The following is a 20,965-nucleotide window of genomic DNA, read 5'->3' as shown; positions in this document are numbered from 1 at the left end:
CTAGGAGTCTACAGTGGGTGCCCTTGGTGGACCATAGAGGGGAAGTACAGATGTAGTTGCCTTGAACTATGACATAACTAGCCGTGCATAAAATTAGGCATGTATGTAAACCTTTGCAGTATTGGGGGCTGTTTCTTTTCATGCATTTAAAATATTAACATTTGAATTCATTATGGCTCTAATTCAGCCAACCATGTAAGTATGTGCTAAAGAGCTTTACTTAAGTTCACCCCCTAAAGTTAAGTGCCTAAAGTTAAGCATGAGCTGAAGTGCTTTGTGGTATTAGGGCCTTTGGTTTAGTCCGAATCAAAGGAAAATAATTTATTTTTATAAAATTGAAGTTAAATACTTTACCTTATTAATCTCAACCAGAACTGCAAAGATGCTCTGACCTTATTATAAGGACAATTATCTTCAGAAGCCAAGTGTTTCTAAGCTTTATGTTAAAGAATTCTTATTGAAGAAGATGTTTATTGTAAGGTAAAATTGTGATGGAGCTCAAATAGGATATAATGACTTCATTTCAGGAATAATCTTACAGATCAAAGACTTAACATGAAGTTGAGGTATTTGAGCATGTTTTGTTATAATAGGTCATAATAATAATAGAAAATGTTAATGCATTTTTCTTACTATAAAATTAAACTTAACAGGGATATTGTAATTAAATATTTAAATTCCAATTTGACTCATGTGTCTCACTCTTGACATACTTTTGATGTGGTTCAGATACTATGTTTTAAAATGCTAAAAATGAACACATTATTGTTAAATACTAATTCAGTCCTTTTTTTTTAAATTATGAACTTATGTTGGAGGGGAAAGAAAGCTGCTGAGTCCAGACTTCTTTACTCCTGTTTAAAACTACTAATCTGGAATAAGCAGTTAATTTTAATGCCTGATGATGAGTCTCACTTTCAGTGATTGACTGACTGCTTCTCCTTTCCCCTCGTGCCCCATCATTTGTATGTGATGGAACATTAGTGTTGTATAATGAGAAGGAAAGATAGGTCATAACCATAAACATTAGAGTGGATGGGAATTTGCTTAACTATTTAATGGGCCTTTTCCAACAACCTTCCTCCCCACCCAAAAATTAATTAAACAAGTAAATAAATCTTTGCCTAAAGCTCCTTAACTACTCCCATTCAAGACGATGATTCCAAACTGTGGAGTGGCAATACTGAAAGTTACTGTAGATAGTATTGAATCTGCTGGAGCTTGGTTGGAGCCACCAGCCGGCCTCCTGAGTATCCACAGAACTGGGACACATGCAGGTTTTGGGGGAAGGGACTGAATTCCACAAAGGCAGCACTAATCTATACCATGCCCTGCTTCACTTTATGGATGCAGGCTCCTCTTTGCACAGAGATGCAGTGAGAAGCTTTGGGCCACGGTGCATAATTTGTTAAAATTGCCTTTTGATATAGGCCTGATCGAACTTCCATTGAAGTCAGTGGGAATTTTTCAGTTGATTTCAGTGTGATTTCATGTGTCTTTGTGGCACACTGGGTCAGCGCATTCAGCTGTTAACTGAAAGGATGGCGGGTCGAGCCCACCCAGGGATGGTAGCAGAATTTCACCTTTTGGGAGGAGGGATAGCTCAGTGGTTTGAGCATTGGCCTGCTAAACCCAGGCTTGTGAGTTCAATCCTTGAGGGGGGCCATTTAGGGATCTGGGGCAAAAATTGGGGATTGGTCCTGCTTTGAGCAGGGGGTTGGACTAGATGACCTCCTGGGGTCCCTTCCAACCCTGATATTCTATGATTCTAGATCAGTCCCTAAATTCTGTTTGTTTGGTTTTCTTTTTTTTGTCAATCTTCTTAATTAGAAGCATTTTCAGAATCAGTGATGGGATTCTTCTACTGTTGATGGTAAGGTGTGTGTTAAAGAGAGACGTGACTTAAAGCTGACAGCAAGAGATTTGTGGCATTATTTCACACATACACACAGTATTTCTATAATAAAACAAAGAGGTGTGGGCATTGGCTTTTAATAATTTAAACTTGATGGGACACAACCTTGGATTTTCTCTGATATTTCTGCTGCAGTTTCTGTACTTAATTTAAATAGATATTCAGATTTGAAGATTTCTTATCAATAGTTTTGGTTTTTCCTTTTGAAAAAAATACACAGAGAGAGAATCAGCGGTAACATGCCCTTAGCATTCCATAGTTAAATTTCCTGAACAAGTACCAACAATGATTGCAAATCTGCTTATAATATTTTGTATACCCACATCTTCTGAACTTTAAACAAACTCAGGTTAACATCTTTTAACATTTTAAGGAAGCCCTAAGGCTGTTTTACTGACTTTTAGCATATGTCAATAATTGTAATGGACTTTCTTTTTTAGAAACCTAGACCAAACACCTGTAGAAAGTAGTTGTCATGCAACAATCTAAAGGATATCTGTGCTTAAATTGCACTATGTACTCGTCCATATGTAGATTTGGCATGTTCACAGCCTTCAATTGATTTAAAAGAGCTATTGGCCTCCTCCAGAACTTTGCTTCTCATCAGCTATCATGGATAACCGTTGACCAGCATGAGACTCATCTTTTTCTATAATCCAGTACTATTTCATTTTATGTATTAAAATGTGCTTTGTTCTGTCTTCTGATTTGTCTCAGAAGCTTTAACGAAATTAATATAAAGATGAAAAATATGGGAAGAAGTGTGGGTTTTTACTCTGTGTGATACTTTTGACACTTACTTATTTTTGTACAGCATCATTGTAATGGGGCCAGCACCCACTTCTCATGAGCACCCCCTCTGTTTGGATGTGTCCATGTTTTTTAAACCAGTCCAGCCCTGGTATGGGGCTGTATCTCCAGGGCTCCCTCCCTGGAAACACTGTCTTCCTGCAGCCTTCCCCAGGATCAGTTCCTACTAGGGATGTAAAACATTAAATGGTTAACTGGTAAGCAGTAGTCTTACCAGTTAACCCACCCTAACCATTAACCCCCAGCTGGAGCAGCAGCCTTCTCCCTTTAATTGGTTAACCTGTTAAATGATACAATTTTAATAGTTTAAACAGTTAACTTTTTAAACAGTATTTACATCCCCAGTACCTACTCAGAGTCCGCAGCCAGCTAGGAGCTACTTCATTGCTCCCCCGGTCCCTGCTAGCAAACTGTCTTTGGCTTAGTCCTAGCAGCCAGCCAGGAGCCTCTCCCTCCCCTGGTCCCTGCCCCCACTTAGCCCCCACTCCATTGTTATGCAGTTCCCTCAGCCAGCCAGGCGTGGGGTCCTTTCTTATCCAGCTCCACACAGCAAATGCCTGCAGCTCCTTGTATGTGTCCCTCTTGGGCTCTGATTGGCTGCTTCCCCTGCAGCCACTCTAGCCTGCTTGGAGCCTCTCTACTGCTCCGTTCCTGGGATGGGTGTGGCAGAACCCTGAGACCTTTGGGCCTGGTCCACCCCATCACAGTCATTCATACAGAAATTACATATTGGATTTTAATAGATTAGCATATGCAAGCAAATACAAATATCTGGTAGAATCTGTACATGTGGAGTCAGGTTGCAAAGGGCTACAGTGGCCAAGTTTCATGGAAAATAATTGAATGCTGGGCAAGGCATGAGGAAGAGAATGTGATTAATTTATTAGAAATTTGTTTATTGATCATTATACATCAGGAAGAAGAGAAGCCATATGTATGAGATAAAAACTCAGGTGATTAGAAGCAAAGATGTTTGTGTGAGCTATCCCCCTTTGTGGACAAATATACTGGGGAAAGAATGAAGCCTAAGACTGAGAAACCTCGGAAATATTGTTGAGGTATTGGAGATTAGATGGCTAAGAGCCACAGAGAATGTTGATTCCTAAGAGGCACTTTTTATACTAGCTTTCTGGTATGGACAGGATGTGGTTGAAGATTCTGGAAAATGGGTGAGATGTATTTCTTTTTTTATTTACAGTAGGTGAGAAAATAAGCAACTGCATTTTGGACCAATTGAAATATGAGAGCACAAACAAGGCAATATTTTGGAAGATGAATAGTTGAAACACGATTTGATGTGGGCTGTGTTGTGGAGATATTAGGAATTGGGACATGTAGGAAGCAAAACAGAGTTCAGAATCAATGTGAACACTTAAGTTCCTGCCAGTTATGATAAATCAAAAAGGGAGGCCAAAATAGTGGATATATTGATGAATGATATAACCTGGTGAAACCAGGCAAAAAGAAGGTAAAATGGATGTAGATTTTATGTCATCTGCATAGCAGTGAGAAGACTGAATTCAGACAGGAAATGGCCACTGGGGATGACACAGAGGAGAGTGCCAGGGACTGAACTCTGAAGTACATTATTATGGTGGTCACTCATGGAAGAGGAATATTTCTATTGTAAATTGTGAGATTCTGTTGTTCTCCCCTTCCTCTCCCTCCCCCCCACATATGTATAGCAAGTATATACTACACACTGTACAGATGTACAGTAGTAGACCGTAATTGCAAATATGGAGGAGGACCGGAATGTCATACAAGATGATCTTGTAAACTGGAGTAATAGAAATGGGATGAAATTTTGATAGTGCAAAGTGCAAGGTCATGCATTTAGGGATTAACAACAAGAATTTTTGCTATAAGATGGGGATGTATCAGTTGGAAGTGACAGAGGAGCAGAAAGACCTGACTGTATTGGTTTATCACAGGATGTCTGTGAGCTGCCAGTATAATGAGGTTGAGAAAAAAGGCTAATGCAGTCCTAGGAGGCAGATAAGGTATTTCCAACAGAGAGAGGGAAGTATTGGTACCATTATACAAAGCACTGGTGAGACTTCATCTGGAATACTGTGCGCAATTCTGGTCTCCCGTTTTTAAAAAAGATTAATTCAAACTGGAACAGGTGCAAAGAAGGGATACTAGGATTATCTGAGGAATGGAAAACTGATTATATGAGAGGAGATTCAAGGAGCTTGGCTTGTCTAACCAAAAGAATGCTGAGGGAAGATATGATTGCTCTCTATAAATACATCAGGAAGAATCATCAGGGAGGGAGAGGTTTTAGTTAAGTGCCTGTGTGGACACACGAACATCAGAGGAGTGAAGTTCTGGAACAGCCTTCCAAGGGGAGCAGTGGGGGAAGAAACCTAACTGGCTTCAAGACTGAGCTTGATAATTTTATGGAGGGGATCGTATGATGAGCCTGTCTATAATGGCATGTAGCCGATCTGCAACTGCTAGCAGAAAATATCTCAGTTGCTGGTGATGGAACACTAGTTAGGGAGGGCTCTGAATTACTACAGAGAATTCTTTCCCAGATGTCTGCCTGGTGGATCTTGCCCACATGCTCTGGGTCTAACCGATTTCCATATTTGGGGTCAGGAAGTAATTTTTACCTCAGGTCAGATTGGCAGAGACCCTGCGGGTTTTTGCCTTCCTCTGCAGCTTGGGCGTGGTTTAAACTTGCAGGTTTAAACTAGTGTAAATGATGGATTCTCTGTAACTTGAAGTCTTTAAATGATGATGATTTGAGGACTTCAGTAACTCAGCCAGAGGTTATGGGTCTATTACATGAGTGGGTGGTTGAGGTTCTGTGGCCTGCAGTGTGCAGGAGGTCAGACTAGATGATCATGATGGACCCTTCTGACCTTAAAGTCTATGAGTCTGAGTCTATGAGTACCTGCCCCTTTGATCTTACAGTCTGAAAGGACAAGATGGGCAAAGGGTGGCAGAGAGTATTGTACAGGTGGGAAACTGAGGTAGAGAGATGTCAAATGACTTATGTAAGTCACACAGTCTGTAGAGGAGCTGGGAACTGGAACAGCTCTCGAGTTCCATGCTAGTGCTTTACCCTGAGATCATCCTTTCTGTGTCATTGGTATGTTAAATATTACTTATTGATTTATAGAGCATTTTTTCTTGTTTCACAGTGCTTTAGAGAATTACATTCTCTTTCACTTCCTATCGGATTTAGGAACAGTAATATATATTTAATACATTAGTCATCTATTGAATCAATAATGCCTGCAGGTGTATCTACTTCATAAGTAGGCTTGGAAAGATTAGATTTTTATCAGTAAATATTGGTAAACATTGATTTCATGAAACATGCACAAACCAACTAAAATGATTTCCATTGATGATGACTGAAATGTACAGATAGGAAAACTAAGAAAAATGCTGCTCAAGAACTTATTAGAGTTTCAGTTAAGGATATTTACTTCTTGTGTTTAGAGATGTGATGTTGCCAGTTTGTGTTTTAACAGTTAAAGCTTTAACTTTTTATATATCAATGTTTATTTTCCTCAGCTGTGAATATTTTAATTGATAAAAATGGAAAAGATGCTTAAAATAAATCCATCAAAATTATTTTAATGTTGAATTCTTCCAAGCCTATATGTAAGACACACACAAAAAGGAACACAGAATATCAGAAAGAAAAGAGGAAATTTTATTGTGTAAATGTCTATAGTCCCTAGATCTACCGGTAAGAAAATATTTACATATGTTGTCTTTCCCAAATGTTTCTGCGAATAGATTTGAGTGAACATATTGATATTCTACATACACTGAAAAGTAGAAACTTAAAGTTTAAATTTTTCAGTGGTGGTGTTCATGTTGTTTGTGAGAACTAGCTACTTCTAAAGCATAATTTGGTGAGATTACTGTTTTATTAAGCTGATCGAAGTCCAAGGCTTTCAGTGCACACATACCACATTATCATAAAATAATATAGCCCAGTACAGAAAATAAAGAAATTATAGCCAATCTTTGTCATATTTTTTAGAACAAATGTTTTTGTTTTTCCTCAAGAAATGCTTAAATATCATTTCAAATGAGAAACTTTTTTTTAAGAAAGATCACTAAACATTATTTAGCTTATCCTTTGACAGAAATGCTTATCTCAGGGTGTACATATGACATGAAGATGCCCTGTTTGGGGACAGCTTTCATCCCTGATGTGGAGAGTTGCCACACAGTTGGGCTGTGCTCTGGGTCAGCTGGTTGAGCTGCTGCACAGGGAACTGGTAGCTCTGAACCAGTCTAGGTGGTGCCAGCATGCAAGATAATTTTAGGGAGAAGCTGCAGGTCTACATTTGTGCAGACTCAGGGCACCCATGCAATCAGTGTTAAGGTGTTGTGACTGCTCTTTCAGCCCATGAACAGGAAAATAAGTCACTGGATGTGAAGATGGGATTATGCAGCAGCTCCTCACTTTGACTCTGAGTTTAGACATTGTTCTCCACCTGCTTAGATTCTAAATACATTTATGCTTCTTCTTCAAGTGGTTGTCCATATGGGTGGTCCATTTCAAATGTACATCCTTGTATACATGCTTATACATATTGCTTTATGTGTGTGGAGTGGATTTCATGCCTTGGGCTCTAATATGAACTCTGCAAACTTAATTTTTATGATATTACAAAGTTCGTAATTTATATAAATATTCGTTATGAGAGAGATCTACTATAATTAAGGATCTTAGACTACCTCTGTTAATCGAGTTTATAACAGAGCTCTAAAAAATAATGTACCAAGTTGTAATATGATATACATAGAGAGTCACAGTCTTGAACCAACGTACAAGCATATGTATTAGACTGACTTTTTACCAGAACACAAAACAAAAAATAGTTTGGTGGTTTAGAGAATATTTATGGACTTCTGTAGATTACAAATACTCATTATTAAAAAGGAGATTATGTTGGCTAGCCATATCTAATGTGGAGTTAATGAAAAATCAGTCTATTGTATCTATTCTCATACATCTCAAATGCAGTTTCATTTTCCTTTGTATCTGTTTTTAATAAAACTGTTACAGCTAACACATCTAAAAGTAAATTAAACGACAAAAAGTAGCAATTGTTTGAAATATTTATCCAGTTATGGTAGTAGGTGCTGCACGCCATCTAGTTAGTTGGAGTTGTCTGCATATTTCAAAGCAGAATTGGGTCCAATGAATCTGGTTTAAGCCTCAAAATCAAGGAAATTTAGAGTTAAAAGCCATATACCATATGTGATGGATTTGAAGCAGCTCTGTAATAATTACTGAATATAATATGCATGTCTGAAATGCTGGTTTAGTTTAATAGCTGGCTGTAGGAAAAAACAAGCAGGAAGGCAAGACAATGAATCAAAATAACTGCTTCAACAAACACCTGTGGCGGGGGTGGAGCGGGGGGGAGGGAGGGTTGTTAAAAGACAACAGAAGGACAGTTGGCCTGAAGGAGATTGGCTTGACATCCTGAAGGAGGTTGGCTGGATTGAAAAGTGTTTCCTCAAGGACAGCTGTCTGAGAGACTTAAGGGGAATAGATTGAGATCAAGATTCCCACAGGTTTGGGTTCTGGTGTACAATAGTCGAGCAGGAGGACCTATTATTAGTATTATATAAAAAAAACCTTTTCTCTTAAATTATCTTTTTTTTCCTACTGTTAAGATTAAACGATACTTTGTTTTAAAAGGCTGTTTTGGGTCACCATATTCACTGTTTCTCAAAAGCCCTGATGGGGAAGTATCACAGTATTCTAACCAGTCAGACCTTCTGGGCAAGCACAGGTTGACATACAGGGTATTAGAGCCTTGGACCCAGTCTAAGAATGGGAGAATTACAGGACTCCATCCAATAAAAGGTAAGGGCACAAGGTCTACTCCTGTGCAGATGCACTCAGAGGGACCAGAGAAAGGGTCGGAAGTATAGCTAGCTCTGGGACACTTTATTCGATATGCCTAGGTTTCCCTCTAGCACTCATCATTAGAGCTAGTTTGGGATTTTCCATCAGAATGATTTTCTGAAATACAGAAAATTCAGGTAGCAAAATCAAAAACTTATGCAGGAAAATTTCAATTTTGCTAAATGTTTCTCTCTGGAAAATCAAAAAGATATATTTTATTTAGGGTCATTTTGATCCAAATCAGAATATTTTGTTTGTTGAATTGGCAAATGTTTTGTTTCAAATCGGTTCCACAAAACATTAAATCACACTTCTCTATTAGAATGTTGTTGCCTAATGGGATTTCTAGTTCGGACCCCCATGCTTTCTTATGGGCTAGATTGTTTGGAGAACTACATCTCCCAGAATGCAACATGGAGTTCCCTCTGACCAAGCTGTGTGCTGCATAGCAGAGAGTTGGGGTATCAGGCTCTTAAACTATAACTGTTATGAGTCAATGTGCCACAATTGGGAAATGCAGTTTAATGATGAACTGATTCTAAAGAAAGCATTTGGGGTCAGTTCAGCAGACTGAAACAAAACCTTCTGATTTTGGGGATATAAAAATGTTTAATTTCCATCAAAAATGTCTAAACAAAACTTTTTGCCATTTCCAATTGAAATCTGCTTCATGAAAAATTGCAGCTTCTCATCCCAATTCACGACAAGAACAGATGTTGAAACTTCAGAATGTCTCACAGGATGGAAATTCCAAATTTCCATCAGCTCTACTCATCACCATAATATCTGACCATATTAAAAAACTGAGAGTTAGGAAAGTATTACTCCCATTTTACAGATGGGGGTATTAAGGTATAGAGAGGTTAGCTGATTCCCTAAAATCACATAAGATGTCTGAGGCAGATCCATGGGTCTTGCGAGTCCCAGGTTAGCACCTTAATCACAATGCTACCTTTCCTACTATATGCATATTTCCATTTCAAAGGAGTAAACAATCACAAAGTTTATAGATCTTCCTCATTTTTATGATATTTTGTCAAGTACTTAATGTTATTTCAGTGTACACATTTTGTGCTCTGTTTTAAAAAATAAATTTGGCATTAGTCCCTGGTAAAGTATTGTTTTTCCTCTTTATCCAAATTGTAGTAGGTTAAGTTTAGCTATAAACTCATACTATGTATGAGTAGCACCTGCAGTTATTCACAAATTGGAGTTTATTATCATTATTATTATCTGCAATGTTCAACATATACAATTACTACTAATATTAGTAAAGACAATATTCTGTTGTAACATGGCTATTTTCCCTGTAACTAGTTTAGAACTCCATAATTAGAAAAAGGAAATACAGTTTAAAGGTAGAGATGGATGTATTTCTGGTATATAAATTGGTTCAGCTGATCAAAAGAAAGTAGGCCAGATCTGGAGCCACACCAATTTGCATCCATCTGAAAAACTGGCCTAACAAGTTTTTTTTTTTATTATAGGAATCCAGGGTAGATTTATAACAATTTCTTTCCAAAATGATAGTCGGAATATCTTGAACATAGTGTGTGCCAGATGCTTCTCCCATTGAAATTAACAACAAAATTCCCATTTGATTTCAGTGCTAGCAGGATTACAGTCTGTGTCTTTTTGAAGAGAGAACTTTTTTTAACAATTATTATGATGTAATAAAAATATATGGATTATGTCCACATTGACACATCACAATAATTATATGGTGCCAAAGTTTACTACAGTCTGACACAGTATCAGTGGCTTTATTTGAGCTAATATCAGTAAATATTTGCTTATTTATGTTCCCAGTTTAGAAATGCTTAATTTCTATACTTTTAAGGTTCTTTATTCATGGCTTCACACTACAGTTGCTACTGAGATAGACTGCAGATGTGGCAAGTACAGCAACTTCTACTATGTTATTATCAGTATTTAACTCTGTTGAATGGATCAGAGATGAATTTGTTCTTTCTTTCTGCTCTCTCCCTGCTTTCAGGGCTCCTTGTTTGACTCCAGCTCTCAAATAAGGAATTTATGTTTCTAGCACAGAAAAGCAGTGATGTGATGGTAATAGCTTATAAATCTAATGAACTGCATGCTAGAAACATTTCCATCTCATAATCATGATTTATATCTGTCTTGTTTAGCCCTTAAACGTATCTCATTTCCTTATTATCTTTTCACTTTCAGTACCTAAATAACTATGCTGTTAAATTTCATGCATGGCTTAACAGGATCCAAAACCTTGTTATGTATTTGCATGACGTAAGTAGTTTGAATTATGTAACATGGAGGGAAAGTAAAGCAGAGTTGAACCACTTGTTCAGTATGCATGCTCATGCAGTGCAAATAGCATATTTCCGCATCTGGTTAATAAATTCAGTAAGTGAGAATTTATCAGCATCTGGTATCTGCCTTTTTTGTTCCTCCAAATGAACAACTGGTGCATGGTGACCTTCGATATTTTTTTTCGTGGTTGTTTGGAATTCTCACAGTGGTTTTATGCTTAGTTAGGATAAAATGCTGTTGCTGGCATACTCCTGTACATGTTTATATCTTAATCTGCTTCTTGAACTAGTTTTTTTATGCACACTACAAAACCGTACACATAGCTGTTCATGAAGACAAGACTGCTCTGTTCATGCATCCAAAGCAATTTACTTAATACAGCACTTCAATAAGGTTAGGCCCCAATCCTGTAAATGCTTATTGCCTTATCTTTACACACGAGTAGTTCCACTGAAGTCTCAAATGCAGAATCAACTATGGGCTGTAAAGAATATACAAAACATAGGCTTTGTGTAATGAAAGGTTGTCTTTGCCTGAAAATGTGGTGATTTAATGGTTTATTTAAATATTGCTCCCTTCACAGTTCTTTAAGTTTACACTAAACATTTTTTCTTTTAAATATGGAGACGTATATGAATGCTCTTTCTTTTGTAGCTGTTAGAGTGTGTTTTGAAGTTCCTAGAAATAAGCAGTTAAAATATTATTGGATTTGAGGGAACATGGTTAGTTTAAACTGAGTGTTCAAGCATAGTACACTGTCTCTGTTAGCTACTAATATTATTTTTTCAAATAGAATACATCTTTTTGCTCATTTAAGAAGACTACACGACTGGTGACAAGGCAGAGATATAGGCAATTCACAACCTCTGGAAGTGAGCTAAAGCTTCATTGTTGCATTTCCAAATCTGTGGTTTGCCGGAAATGTGCCTGTGGGTTTTGCCCTCAAAACCATTGAAAGACCTTATGAAACAATGCGCCAAGTGCTTTACAGCACTTCATTAGACATTAGTTATAAATTACTATGATGTAAATACCTCTTAGGCTAAAGTGGCCTCTGGATCAGATTTACACCCCATGTAATCCCATTGATGTCAACAGAATTGCACAGGACAAAGTCAGAGCAGAACTCGAATTGGAGGACCAGATCTCAGCTGCTACAAATTGTCATACTCTGTTAAAATCAACAGAATTATATTCACAACAACTGACAGTGCAGAATTGTTCCTGTGTTTTCTGGTCCCCAAATGCCTCCAGCAAGGGAGCTTCTGTCACTTCTCTAGGGAGGTTACAGGTCAGTAGATCTCATTGTTAGAAATTTTGTCCTAATACTCTGATAGTCTTATTGTAATGTTCAGTGTGATATGTATGACCTAGTGTTTGAATATTGAAAGAGGGATTCATGATAACTCAATAATGGAATGATTTTTATGCTAAAACACACATTAAAAAAATAGAGCCAGCCTGGACCCCAAGCCTGCTACCATGAATGTGCTTAACTTTAAGCACGTGAATCTAATGCTTAAAGTTAGGCATGTGCATAAGCATTGGCAGGATTGTTCTGGATTGTATTTACCATGTGAAGAAGCAGCAGCTATGTATGAGGCTATGTCCACACAGGGATAAAAAAACCCAAACTTATGGGGGCTCGGGGCCTGCGGCTGAGAAATTGCTTTGTAGGTGTTCTGGCTTGGGCTGGAGCCTGAGCTCTGGGACATTGTGAGGGTGGAGGGTCCAAGAGCTTGGGATTCAGCCCGAGCCTGAATGTGTGCGCAGCGATTTTTAGCCCCGCAGCCTGAGCCCAGGGCAGCCGTGGCCACAGATCTTTTATCCCTGTGTAAACAAACCCTGAGAGGCCACATAACTTGCCTTTGCAATTTCCTTTGCTAGACATGCACGGAGAGGATATTACAGCATCAGTGATTCACAGGAGGGTCTTCAACATGTTTTTTCAAACAATATTATTGTGCGGTCTTGTCACTTAGTAGCTAATACTGTGAACTACTGAAATGTAATAGATCAACCTGAATAAGTATCTTCCATGTCCTCTCCAAGGGCACCTCTGATCCCTGAAGATGGTGGAGTCCCTTGTTCTTTTCTCTCCCTGATCCCCTTTAGGACCAATGAGACCTGTGCTCATAGTGACCAGTGTTCCAGTTAGTGACCGGGTGTACAAAGGACTAACAACCCGATTATCATTTGAATATTACCAAACTGCTACAGCAACCACATAAAAATAAAGTTTATTCCTTGGGCAAGAGAGGGATAAAATAAAAGTATAGGGGAATAGGCAGAGGTCTCAGGGATGATAACTAAACAAGGCCCCAACCAATCTTGCAACAACTGATAGCCCACAACAAAATCAATATAATAAGAAACTCTCACCTCTCCTCAGAGTCCCTGTCACAATCTCAAGAGTTAACTGCAACTTCCCCTCACCTCCTTCCCCCACGTCTTCCTTGAGGGCACCCCCTTAAGGGTTCCATTCTTAGCTGTCACCTCTCCAGGCAGAGACCCGTATCTCTCTCCCGTTCCAGACCAGGGGTTTAGGTTTACTGTCCCGCTGCACCTGACTCTCCTCAGCAGGTGTGACCGGGATCCAGTACCTGTGGTTAACCTCTGTCCAGGGGCTCTAATAGTGTACACCAGTTAGCAACCAGCCTTTACAAAGCAAGCTACATTTATTCTTAGGGTAAAAGCATTACAGAGAAGACCTATAAAAACAATAAAATAACCTACATGCATGCTGGAAGCTTAACAGAGCTTAACAGAGAAAACATGGAATATGGACTGCTTGTGAGAGAGGGGGAGCATGTGCAGTCAGGGGAAGCAAGGAGAGAGACATAGAAGGGAGACTCGGCTCACAATCTGTGTCCTTACTTAAAAACCTCTGTATGTGCTGTGCAAAACCAGTGTTGGTTTTCAGATTGTTTAGAAGTGAGGATTTCATCCACCTTCCAGAATACTGTAAGTTATCCTTGGCAAGGAGGATCCTTGTCACACAAAGAGCTCCCTCTCTTTACCTTTGTCTGTTATTGAAATACAGCAGATTGCACTAAATGGCATATGTGGTACAACTGTACCACATATAAGAATATATCACAATTATGGTCCCCTGCAAAGTTTTTATCCCTCCCACCCCCTGTAGAGGTTACTCAGTTTGACCACTCTAACTATAATTCAATGTGTTCAGGAGATTTTTGTTTCCAAAACATTTGAGGCAAAGTGTTAAATTCTGGGTCCTTAATGCAGTATTACCAACCCCAAGTGATAAAAAATTATGAGCCGTGCCTAAAAAAAATGAGATTGGCTTAAAAATAATAAATGTTAGGTTCTTTGTATTTGCTTTCTGGTTTTTGCTCCTTCAGGGTTCCCATTTTCAAGCTTTTGATTGCAACCACAAGGTCTAGAAATATATTCAAGATGAGATTCTCATGTAATCACATGACCTGAGGATCCAGGACTTAAATAAAAACATCAGATATCTCAAGACTCAAAATAAAACTGCGGTAGGGACTTAAGCTCTCATTTCCATTCCTTTTTTCTTCTTCTTTTCTTCACATGGCTGATATAGAGCAACAGCTATAATTTTACATGGAAATGATTAAGCCAGATAATTATATCAGGAGTAGCAGAGTGTATCACTGTGATGCCTCCTTCGTATTTGTGAATTGGGCATTGAGTTGTTATATGTTCCATGGTCTGCTCTGGGTGATCACAGTTGCACACTGGAGAGTCTAATTTTCCATTTGTGCAACAAGTATCCATATCTGCTAACTAAAAGATTTTAAGAGGTGCTAAGAACTTGCCACTCCCAATGATTCTTGCACCTTTGAAAAACAGGTGGTGGTTGTTGTTGTTTAGGTGTCTCACAATAGGCACCCGGGTTTCAAAATTTTGACCATAAAGAATTATAGAAAGAACTGGAAGTTATGGTTCAGAGACTGTTGTAATGGAAATGATATTTCTCAGTGCCTCAACCCTCCCCTCATATTACAGTTGATTACTTCAAAATCAAAAACTGGGCTAGTTTGCGATAAACACAGGATGAGTCATACTTGATAGTAAACCCATAACTACAGCAAATTACAGAATGTGCAATGCTAAATATGTGTACTTTTCAAAGGAGTAATTTTTCACCCTCAGCTTTTGCATATCTTCAGTGACCTGGTGTGGTGGTGAAATGTAGTCCTAGTTTAATGTTGCTCTTAAAAAACTACTATTACAAAGTCAGTTCTGTAGATTATTCTCCAGTCTAATAAATATTGTGTCACTGCTGCACTGACACAATATCCATGTTGCAGCTGAGAGCTCTATAGGACACCTAAAGCGTGTGCCTCAGTGGTATGGCCTCCCTCACTTGTTTTCGAATGAGATGATGGATGAACCTCATGGTGTTACATCTATACCAAATTCTCCTATCACATCTTGGCTAAAAAGATGGTGAGAGACATCCATTTCTTTTGTAGAGTGTATGCATTTGAAAGATCTATTGTACTTTCAGTTGATTCAGTTCTTGTGAAAAAAATATTAAAATTAAAGTAAATGTAAGGCAATATTGTGGTTTAAGTCAATTTAATGAGGGTGCAGTAAACTGCTTTCTCAGTATGTTTCGTGACGTGCTTTGCTTGTATCTAAGGAGATCTCATCTTGAAAATCTAGTCTGAAAAACAGGCTGAGTTTAAGTCCAGATGGAAACAGAATAATTTTAAACGTCAAGGGCAGATCCTCAGCAGGTATAAAATGCCATAGTCTAGTTGAGTAATAATAATTTACACCGTGGTTCTGTAGCACAGAGCTAACTTCCATATTACTTGTGTTAGCAAACGTAAGACCCTAGTCAAGAATGCTCTTTTAGGCTTAAGATCTGTGTCTGTTCTAGTCAAGTGTATTTTGTTTCTCAAAAAAATGACAAGCTTTCAAATTTAAATCAATAAAGATGTAACTTTAAAACAGTATAGTTCTAGCTGCATGACTCCCAATGATTTAAGTGGACTCTGTGAACCTGTGAACGGGGACTGCACCCTCTTTTAAAACGTTCCATACTATCTCACTGGAGGCTGCCTTGTATATGTGTTGGTCATTTCAGAGTATATCATATTACTTATCAAAACTTTAATATTGGTGTCATTCACCAGTCAACTGAAGAAGGACCTGAATTCTTTAAAATAAGAGATTTAAATCCTTTGGCTATAGCACACAAGGATGCATTTTGGAATTACTTTTTCTTCACGTTAGAAAAATGTAGGAATGTGCGCAGGTTAATAGTGTGTTAACAAGATTGCACAGCTCTGAAATGCCATAAAACCTCGTTACATAAGAGTGATAAAACATTATTTGCATAGGCACATTTTCAGACTTCAGTTAACTTAAAAATCAAGATGGTGTGTCAGCTTCAGTATCTGCAATCAATTGATGACATCTTTAAAAGAAACAAATATATTTCTTACAGTGTATCAATTCAAGGTTTACTTATTTCAGCTGCTTTTAATTCTTTTCTTCTTCTTCTTGAAAAATCTTGTCGAAATGCCAGGGGAAATACCATCACATTGTCAAATTAACCTTTTTCTGTCATTATGTAAATTTTTGCTAAATAATGACAAAAAAATTAAAGCTTTGATAAACAAAAAAGATTATTTTTGCCCATCAAACAAAGTCCTCTATCCCCTAACAAAGCTTGGAGTAGATTAATTCTTGCTAGGACAAAATTAGTTAACACAGACTGAGGGCCGAAATAAGGAGCCATTATTCTTGTTGGTGATTATTTACAAGGTTAGCTTCATGTTGTGGGAACACTCATATGAGTAAGTGCTCACCAGCAGTAGGTTGCACAGTTGGCCTTAAGGATATTCTTTTCCTAGTCTACTGTTGTTTAAAATATGCCAATAATGTTGGTTGTGGCTGCATATTTAATTTTGAGTTTCATTTTGTAATTAAAAGGCTTTATGTTTTTAAAATGCAGTATCCCCTAAATGATAACACTGTTTGAGTACAGAATGAATTTTCTGTGGATTTACAATAAATCAATTAATTAGTTTGACTTAAAATTTATTTTAAAATGACTGTCTTGGATGAGTCATTTCTTTTCCCTAAATGATTTTATTAATGGATAACCACAGATTCATCAAAATTCCCATATAGTTAAAATCCTTTGAAATTTTGCGCATAAGGCTATATTTGTAGAAATTAGGTCGTAATTAAGTTACTGATTGTTACATCTATTTTATGATTATATCTACTACAATAAAGGGTCAGGTCAGTGGCTCAGTTAGTTCTTAAGTGGGGCCATTGTGATATCAGAGATCATGTTTAGCCAATCATCACCATTCTTATACAGTTCATGTGTAGGTAATAGTTGGTTTTAATCCATCAGTGGTACGAGGGAGACTGGAGACATGTCAAGAGTTCTCACTGGTAGATTTCCTAGTAAATATATATTTACTGCATAAAATAAAAAGCCCACTGTGGGCTATTGTCAAAGTCCATTCACCTGCTGTTTAAATTGCCATATGATTAGGACTTCTGATTTTTTGGTTTAACTGATAAACTCTGATAAAACACCCCCATAGGGAAAAACAGTGAAATTGGTGTTCATCCGGAAAACACCTGAAAAACCGGGAGATGGTTACTTGTATCTGAGGCCTTGTCTACATGCAGAATAATGTGGATTTAGGGGTGAGGGAAAGAGGATTTCTGAAATTCACTATTATGTTGCACATTAAGTGGTCTGCTTAGACCCTGCTTGGTGTGCACTAAAGGTTCTCTAGTATGCCTAATGTAGTACTGTTTGAGAAAGCCCTGAAATGACCAAGTTTTGGACAACTACATAAAATTCAAAAATTGCTTAAAAAATAAACTGAGAAAAATGAAATCAATAAACCCCCAAAACAAAAATTCTGCATATGATACAAATAAAGTACAGAATCTTTTTCTGTCATGACTTCTTTCTTGTAATCAGGATGCCTCTTTTGAGCTCTATTGGTTTAAATTTAATGATCAGTGCTATCTCATGTAGATTGATATCAGTGTCTCTGATCACTATTTGAATACTCTCTTGATGCCTGAAGCATGGATATGGAAACATTTTTCATGGCCATATTTTCACACTGCCAAAACAAACAAACCAGCAGAGTACTTAATATTGAGTGCACAGACATTATAGCATACTGAGATACACGTACTCCACAGAGAGAAAGATAGGAATAGTATACTTTTATCTATTGATAGATTATGGTCAATTGAATATGATATTTCTCTGCTGCTTTTCATAAAATATAACATGCAAAATTACATTTGAAGAAACCTTGTTCATAAAAGCATTTTACAGTTTTAGGATCTCAAAAGATAAAAATCGTAATCAGTATTCAGCTGTAAATCTTTTCTCTTGATAAATGACTGAGTCATTCACAAAACTCTTTCAGTATGAACTGATATAATATTTAAGGCAGCACCCTTCAACTGTGTTCTTTAGCAGGGGAACACTTATACAGTTGCACTCTGTATGAGATTGGGTGTGAGGATGAGAGGCATGGGGAGTGAGGATGAGAGGCATTGGGTGTGAGGCATGGGGAGTGAGGATGAGAGGCATTGGGTGTGAGGATGAGAGGCACATGGGAGCTGAGAAAGTCTGAGAGTTGATGATAATCAGCTTTTTCGCCAGGCCAATTTTCATTACATTTCTGGTTTTTTGCTTTTAAATCCTTGCAATGGCAAAAGGCTAACTTTCTTACTGTAAACTATTTCACCTGTTAACACTCTTCCATATCACCCAGCAGAAAAAATAATTAAGGCCCTTCAGGATTGCCCTGGAACTATGGATCCTGGAAACCCTGGAATCCCGAACTTCGATGTAGTTTCAATGGCGAGGGTGCCCTGTAGTCATGGGCCCTGGGGGAGTCTGCCTGGCAGGGCTGCCCCAGAGTGACAGACCCTGGAAGCCCTGGCTCCCCAGCAGCCCATCAAGTGAGCTAGGAGGAAACCAGGCAGGTTTCTGACTGAATCTTGCCTGTTTTTTGCTGGAAGTTCATCAAAACCTGTATGTTTGCCAGTTTCAGACCCCTGCCGCTCCTGGCTTCGGGGGAGGGGGATGTCGCCTTCAGCCCTGCGCTGCTCCCGGCTTCAGAGGGGGTTGAGGAGGGATGCTGCCTTCAGCCTTGCGCTGCTCCTGGCTTTGAAGGGTGGGGGGAGGCGACGTCGTCTTCAGCCCTGCACTGCTCCTGGCTTCAGCGCTGGGGCTCATGGCACCGGATTTCAGCTGCCAGGTGCAGCAGCCCCACTGAAAGGGCTCACAGATCCCCAGTTGAGAACCACTGGGCTAGAGCACTCACCCAGGATTCAGTCCACCTGCTCTAGTGACTCTAATTATTTATCCAAAGTGGAACAGCTTCAACAGAAGAGATGGAGAGAGACCCACCTTAGACTATCCTATAGCCCAATGGTTAGAGCACTCGCCTGACAGGTGGCAGATCCCTGTTCAAATCCTTTCTCCTTATCAGTAACAAGGGGGACTTGATCGGAGATCTCCTGCATCCCAGGTGAATACACTAGCCACTTGGCTAAAAGTTATAAGAGATATTTCCCCTAGCCCCACCTGTGTGGAGTTAGATGTGCTTGGAGCACACTTACCAGATTGGGCATTACTTGTGAGTTAGGTGGAGGAATGCCTATCTTTCTCCGGATCATGACTCACACTGGGACTTAGACATCCGGACATCTAAAGGGAGGCAGCAGTGTTCATGCCCATAGGCCGAAACATAAGCTTAGGGAACTTCTACGGTGAAAATGTAAGTGCTAGGTGAATTTAGGAGCTTACAGAGTTTGACAGCAGGGGTTTTGTGAATATCCGTGGTAACTAAATCTGGAATTTAGGCACCAAAAGTGGCAGACGGGTAGGTCCCTTTGTGAATCTAGCACAAGGTACCAGACAAAATGGACCTGAGGGATGATCGAAGAATTTTACAGGTATCACAACTCATATGATAGGCCACGTCACCAGGAATCTCCAGGCTGCTTTGATCTGGAGCTGAAATTTTCACGAGATAAATTAAAGAAAAATTGCATAGAAATCAAAAGTACATATTAATTATTACAGTTAATTGTAAAGAAAAAAGTGCCAAAAGTGAAATCTCTGCAAACTGCATGGAAAGTTTTTAAAGACCCCATAATAGAGGCTGAACTTAAATGTGTACCCCAAATTAAAAAACATAGTAAGAGAAACAAAGAAGTGCCTCCGTGGCTAAACAACAAAGTAAAAGAAGCAAAAAGGAGGAAGATAAATCCCAGTGAGGAAAATAGAAAGGAGCATAAACTCTGGCAAATGAAATGTAAAAATATAATTAGGAAGGCCAAAAAAGAATTTGAAGAACTGCTAGCCAAAGACTCAAAAAGTAAAAGCAAAAAAAAATTTTAAGTACATCAGAAGCAGGAAGCCTGCTAAACAACCAGTGGGGCCACTGGATGATAAGTTTTGAAAGGAGCACTCAAGGACTATAAGGCCATTGTGGAGAAACGAAACAAATTCTTTGCATCGGTCTTCACGGCTGAGGATATGAGGGAGATTCCCAAACCTGAGACATTCTTTTTAGGTGACAACTCTGAGGAACTGTCCAGATTGAGGTGTCATTAGAGGAGGTTTTGGAACAAATTGATAAACTAAACAGTAATAAGTCACCGGAACCAGATGGTATTCACCAAGAGTTCTGAAGGAACTCCAATGTGAAATTGCAGAACTACTAACTGTAGTTTGTAAGCTATCATTTAAATCAACTTCTGTACCAAATGATTGGAGGATAGCTAATGTGATGCCTATTTTTAAAAAGGGCTCCAGAGGTGATCCTGGCAATTACAGGCTGGTAAGCCTGACTTCAGTACCAGGCAAACTGGTTGAAACTATAGTAAAGAACAAAATTGTCAGACACATAGATGAAGATAATTTGTTGGGGAAAGCGTCAACATAGTTTTTGTAAGTGCCTCACCAATCTACTAAAATACTACATAGTGCCTCACCAATCTACTAAAATTCTTTGAGAGGGGCAACAATCATGTGGAGAAGGGGG

The 20,965-nt window shown here is 38.6% G+C and overlaps 1 protein-coding gene across 5 annotated transcripts in view; it reads left to right on the top strand.

Annotated features, from left to right (window-relative positions):
- The window catches only part of VEGFC (vascular endothelial growth factor C), a 134,107-nt gene that overhangs the window by 47,516 nt on the left and 65,626 nt on the right, over positions 1 to 20,965 (top strand). For 2 of the 5 annotated variants that reach the window (XM_037897567.2, XM_043546016.1), the window contains exon 2: positions 12,012 to 12,204. The exons of the other annotated variants lie outside the window; for them this stretch is intronic. In XM_037897567.2, the coding sequence (XP_037753495.1) occupies positions 12,012 to 12,204 (193 nt within the window). The remainder of the gene's footprint in view (positions 1 to 12,011; positions 12,205 to 20,965) is intronic. 5 annotated transcript variants of the gene reach the window in all.

Source organism: Chelonia mydas, chromosome 4, assembly GCF_015237465.2.
Source record: "Chelonia mydas isolate rCheMyd1 chromosome 4, rCheMyd1.pri.v2, whole genome shotgun sequence".
Taxonomy (NCBI): domain Eukaryota; kingdom Metazoa; phylum Chordata; order Testudines; family Cheloniidae; genus Chelonia; species Chelonia mydas.
Note: the sequence above shows the minus strand (reverse complement) of the source record. Positions and strands in the feature narration are given on the sequence as shown.